This window comes from Lagenorhynchus albirostris, chromosome 7, assembly GCF_949774975.1.
Source record: "Lagenorhynchus albirostris chromosome 7, mLagAlb1.1, whole genome shotgun sequence".
Taxonomy (NCBI): Eukaryota; Metazoa; Chordata; class Mammalia; order Artiodactyla; family Delphinidae; genus Lagenorhynchus; species Lagenorhynchus albirostris.
Window position 1 is genome coordinate 5,956,085 of NC_083101.1, and position 6,000 is coordinate 5,962,084.

Below are 6,000 nucleotides of genomic sequence, written 5' to 3' on the forward strand. Positions count from 1 at the left end.
TAACCCTTGTCCTGACTATTTCACTCGGTTGTTGTGAGGATCTAATTCCACGGTAAGATAAAACCAGCAACAAACTTGTCTTATTTATCTTTACACTGGCCCGGCATCCAGCAAGAGGCCTTGGACTCAGCAGATCCTCAAACAATAGCAGGCAATCCCCATCACAATTTCCATGAACACTACTCAGTCTTGCAAGTGATCTGCTATCACCTGATACTAGGATAAAAATGTAGTTCATGCCTCCAAAAGTACTGGCTATTTTTTCCCAAGTGTCTTTAAACAAAACTCTAAATGCAAAACATTTTCAAGAGGGATGATTAACAGAGTTAAAGAATTGCACAGCAAAGCTAGGGAGAGGGGAGCTTGAACAGACACGCAACACAACACATTAGAAAGTAAAAACCAAAATAATATGGCCAAAACTTTTTTCAGATCTAGCTGGATGGAAGCTCTGAATGTTGGTGAGCTTGAAGGGACCACTGAGATTATCTAGCTTAATATTTCCTGAAGTTTGATCCACAGACGGTGATTTGGTTTTATGAAAAGAGGGTATGAAGTGACAGAACTTGGGTATATTTACAATGCATATCTCAAACCCTAGTAGGACTTAATGCACAGAAGCATACTAAGGGCTCTGAGAAGTCCTGCAGTAAAGAAGCCAATTCACCTTTATTTAACCCTGTATCCCCCAAACTTCTCTGTCCATGAGCCCTTTTCCATGGAAGATCTATGAACAGCTTGTAGATCAAATGTATGAACAGCTTGTAGATCTATGAACAGCTTGTAGATCAAACGGGAAAGGCCAACCTAGCCCAAGGTCATGCAGCTACTTGCAGGAGACTCAGATCCCTTAACTCTCCACCAGAGCTCTTTCCATTAGAAATTTAAATTATTGTATGGGCTCACAATTTGGAAAAGGATGAGGAAAAAAAGCTGCTGACTAGGCATCCCGATGGGCAGTGCAGAACAAAAGCAAAGTGGTGAGAACAAAGGCAACTCGAAGAGTCAATGCCCCATGCAAAGGGGGCAGCTGCTACCCAGCTCCTGCCAAATAAAGTCACCGCAGAACGTGGGAGCAGTATGGCCAAGTATTAGATAAAAATCTCACTTTTTACGTGAAATTGTTCTAGTTTCTAAGTGTTGGCAGCGTGTGGTCAAACAAAGCATGCCTGCAGGCCCGCTCTGAGCCTTCTCCAGCCACCAGTCTGAAAACTCTGGTCTACTCAAATTTTTATTTGGGACTTAAGAAACCTTACTTTGATGATACACATGGCTTATCAGATTTTAAAAGAAAGATAAAGAAGTCCCAGCTGAATACCAGAAAAGCGTTAGAGGCATACAGTGGAATGTACTGTTCATTTACCATCTACTTTTCAATACCAAATATGAAGTTCAGTGCTTCCATTAAAGTGCGGTGACCCAGGGCTTCCCTGGTGGTGCAGTGGTTGAGAGTCTGCCTGCCGATGCAGGGGACACGGGTTCGTGCCCCGGTCTGGGAAGACCCCACATGCCGCGGAGCGGCTGGGCCGGTGAGCCATGGCTGCTGAGCCTGCGCGTCCAGAGCCTGTGCTCCGCGGCGGGAGAGGCCACAGCAGTGAGAGGCCCGCGTACCGCAGGAAAGAAAAAAAAAAAGTGCAGTGACCCAAATGGGCTCAGTCACATCATGAAAACCCTTAAACAAGAACTCGCTCTCTGTACTCTACTGGGTCCCATCAAAGCAAAGACACAGAGCAACCCACAGATGTCCTGAAGACACTGGTTTTCTTCAAGTGTCTGAGAAAGTTCAAAGGAATGTACACCCAGGAGTTAGTCCCTTGTGAAATGATGATCTGAGCTACTCAACCACTGGGCACGTCTAAGACAGTCTCAGTGGAGTAAACTTAAAGCCACTGAGCATTCAGCACACGTGGCTCTGCCATGAGGCACAAGCATCACATACGAGGTGAGCAAAGGCAGCATCTCTCGAGGAGTGCCCGACAGTCAACGAACACAGGCCTTTTCTTTAAATGGTGGAGACACATTCTTTTAAAGGAAATGTAGTGTTTCTATACAGCACACGTGCCAAACCATCTACTGCTCAGGCTCGAAGTGTAAAACAGCAGCACTGGGAAGCATTTTCTGCAGGACTGTGGAACTTCCGAGGCCCCACACCAACCAAACAGTTCCAAAAAACAGTGCTAGTAAAGAGTAGGCTCTGGGCCTTAAAATCTGTCAAAGGTTACTTTCCACTGACTCTTCAGTGGCTTGGTCACAATCATTTGAGAGCAGAATCACCATGATGCCCAACTCCATGAGGTACCAATTAACACTGTATTTATGTGAATAGAACACTCTAGAATTATGCAGTGCAGAGGCAATGACTGGGTCTAGGTCAAAATAGGAGCTTAAAGTCCTAAGAAGCCCTAGCAGCTTGATAAGAGAACGCCTATTTGGGTGATGACTGGCAGGCGGCTGGTCCAGCTCGTGGAAGGAAGGCTGCTGGGAATGTGAAGTACACTGTGGTGTGACGTCGTCCTGTTAACATGCGAATGGGTGCACCTGGTGATGGATGCTACTAAACTATCAGCACTGGGCTTTCCAGGAACTCTTATATTTTTAGAAAAGCTAAACAAAACAGATTTGTATCTACTCATCCATAATCTCCATGAGGTCCCCTTGAAAGCCTGACAGACAGTAGTCAGCTTAGAGGTGCAGTGCGGCCACAGAACAGGATAATCTGGCTTTAAGTCCAATCCCATTCTTATTAGGATCCTGCGCTCTCTAAACAACGAGTTGAAGAACTGAAGAAACACTTTATTTTTGCTAACCAGCCAATGACTTCAGAGAACTGGACATGATTTTTTTTTTTTTAACACCCAGCAGTTTTAGATCTTCACCAGTGGGACTGAATCAGATCACATTTCTACATTTGTGTACTTCCCTACAAAGTGGCTATGTTATCCCTTTGGCCAAACACTATTAGCTCACTGGACTTCACACTGCTGCAGAAATTTTAAATTTTACATGACATCTTCAGAGACTCCCTTCAGATCTAGGAATACCATGCTTAGAGTGATCTAACAGCAACAATTGGTTCCCTTTGTTGGAAAGAGTCCAAAGGATACAAAAGGAGGCTTCAACATGCCAGGAGGGTAGCTTAGTGGATTAGGTACTGGACTCTACATATCAGACTTAATAGAAACTGCAGGTTCAAATCCCATCAGGGTCAACTCAGACTCTGCTGTGATATTCTGGGTAAACTGGGCACCAGACAGCTTACTGCTCCCTGACAAACTTATGAGGGCCTTACAGACTGCCCCTGGTGTTTATGAGGACACCTAAGAGGAGAGAAAGCTTTCCAATCATTTAAATAAAGAAATGCACTGTCTTTTATCTCCAGTTACTGGGGGGAAAATCACATTTCTGCAACATGCTGTGCATACAATGGCGAGGCAGAACCACCATCATCAGATGCCCAAATGATATGAGACCCTCTGAGGTAAGCTTTACTATTGATATAAGCACACAATATTTTAGATTTCTAACATTCAATTCTTGCCCAATGCAAATCTATAAATAAACCTAAAATTACCCACAAACCTGTGTTTTCTTTAGTTTTTAAAGGCCATCAAATCCTTGGAGATAGTATCGCCCTCCAGCTGTAATTTTCGGAAGTAATACACTTACAGCACTGTCTCCATTGGGCTTACAACTGCTCCAGTCAATGGTGCATTTCAGAGCTGGGAACATTTCCAGTGAAGTTTCCTCTGCTAGTAGTACACACCACTGCTTCAACAATCCACATTAGGTCAGCATTTAACAGAGGGTCTCCCTCCCTCTTGAGCAGGTTGTCCAAGAATATGAGTTCAACCACTGGCTCAAGAGAAGCAGAAAGTCTTCTCAATGGTTCAAAATTCATTTTATGTTCAACTACAGGCCTTCTGCAAACTGAGGATCTGAGCTCTTTAGGGTAGTGACTATAATTCTTCCTGGATACAGAGGCCGACAAGGTGATTGTCACACATCAGCACAGAGTGAAAGCCATTACATATTAGTAGCCAGTGAGAAACAAGGTTCAGGACCCTGTACTGTAGAGGAGAGCAGTGTAACACGCCGGCAAGCAGAGTGCTGGAAGGGGAGCTGGATGGCACTGTTCATCCATTACAGCCACTGGTTGGCTCTGAAGTCTAAGTAAGATGGATACTCGCTATATATTGGTTGGTGCCTAGGCAGTAAGTAACAAGTCATCGGATAAAATTTTAGGCAGAACCACAGGTTTGGAAACTTCTGGGATCCAATGTAATGTCTATAGGAGCATCAGTATTACAGTGAAAAGTCAGTATCTGGGAAACAGGTAGGGTTCCCTCCCCTGGAATACTGGAAAGAGGTGTAAAGACCATATCTTCAAGCGACCGAGTGGAGGCTTTCTTCTAATACAATGAGTCCTGTAGCTTTCTGTTAGGAATCAAGCAGTAATTAGTTATAGCCCAACTTTTAAAGTATCCGTTAGTATGCCTACAATTAAATAGGAAGAGACGATGAGTATAAGACACTCAGCAGAAGAAATTTAAGTGTTAGAGCTAACACTTAAGTTCAGTAAGCTTCACACACAATACAAGGACATGTTCTGTTCTAAACATCATACCAGAAACCAAAGAGTATTTCTGGCAGGTCCCACATGCATTCTCCAGGGAAGCTTGCAACCTCTTAAAAATCAGTTTATTTAACTCTGACAAAATGCACGACATTGTCAGATGGTCAAGTTTCACTGCTGGAATGACTTCATATCACATGCTCCCTGAAAGAGGAAAAACTATTGCCCATAAGGAATTTCTACGTCTTATGGACCACCCACACCTATCTAACATCTTTCTTTCTCTCCTCTCCCAGAGCACCCTCGAAAGTAAAATACCCTCGAATTCCTTCCACTCCACCCTCGAAATATAATAAGTCTGAAGAGGATGTTTTCCAAGTTTTAAAAAGCTACTGGGCCTGAGACAGCCCCCTTCTGTCTAGACCGGGTCCTCGCCGTGAGCTCCCCTAGCCCCCAACCCCCGTAAACCTCAGAACCCCACGCTGGCTGCCCTGCGGGTCCAGCCCCGGCGTGGGGACGCGATAGGGCCAGGCGTCCTGGACAAATCCTTTCCCAGCGGCTGCAGGCACCTGGGAGACCGGCCCGACAGGCTGGGCCTGGGCCTCCCAGTGGCGCCTCATCCCTCGGCTCCTCTCGGCTGCAGGAGCCACAAGGAAAGGCCGAGCCCAGCTGGGGCGTCAGCCCAGGTTACCTCCCGCCCCCAGGCCGGACCCCCTTCTCCCCATCAGGCCCGACCCGGCCGCGCCTCAGGCTCCCGTGCTCCTACCAGCCTGCCGCGCCCGTACCTGCCGGACCCGGTGCAGAGCGTCCACGAAGCCCTCGGCCTTCATCCCCACCGGAGCGCTCTGCCCCTGCACCAGCTCCGCCATTACCGCCCCCGCCGCCGCCGCCGCTCGGCTCCCCCGTCGGGCCTCCCGCTCCGCTTGGGGACCCGTAGCCGGAAAAGGAAAGTCGCCCCACTTCCGGCGGAAGGGGAGCCGGGACGCTCGCCGACGCGAGAGGAGCCGCGTCTGCGGGGCGGGGTCAGGGCACGTGACCGCGGTCCGGCCGGAAGTGGGAGGCGGGCCCTGCGAGCGAGGCTGCCATCTGGTTTCGAGGGATAGGTTGCGATCCCGCCATTCCCAGACGCGGTTTGGTCCAGGGCCGTCGATGATGTCGTGACAGACCCTTGAGGCGCGCGCGCGCGCGTGTGTGTGTGTGTGTGTGTGTGTGTGTGTTTGTGTCGCGAGGTGTCCGGCTGTCGACCGTTTGGAAACCCAGAGAGGAGTGACCTGGCTTTCCCTAGACGGCACCCTGGCTGCCCCTCTCAGAAATGACCATCGATTAGGAATACTGGGACTGAGCGCTTTGAAATGGCACCGTGAGGACCCAGAGGGAGGCTGGAGGGCAAGGAACAACACCAGAAAATAGTGCCCCACGTTTACAGA

At 48.0% G+C, this 6,000-nt stretch overlaps 1 protein-coding gene across 5 annotated transcripts in view; it reads right to left on the reverse strand.

The window, feature by feature from the left end:
• The window catches only part of FUBP3 (far upstream element binding protein 3), a 49,663-nt gene extending 44,162 nt beyond the window's left edge, over positions 1–5,501 (reverse strand). For 3 of the 5 annotated variants that reach the window (XM_060154057.1, XM_060154055.1, XM_060154054.1), the window contains exon 1: positions 5,359–5,501. In XM_060154057.1, coding sequence (XP_060010040.1) covers positions 5,359–5,442 — 84 coding nt within the window. In that variant the 5' untranslated portion in view covers positions 5,443–5,501. Of the gene's footprint in view, positions 1–5,339 lie in introns of all 5 variants that reach the window. The other 2 variants (XM_060154056.1, XM_060154059.1) reach the window with 2 other exon arrangements.
• Between the last annotated feature and the right edge of the window lie 499 nt (positions 5,502–6,000).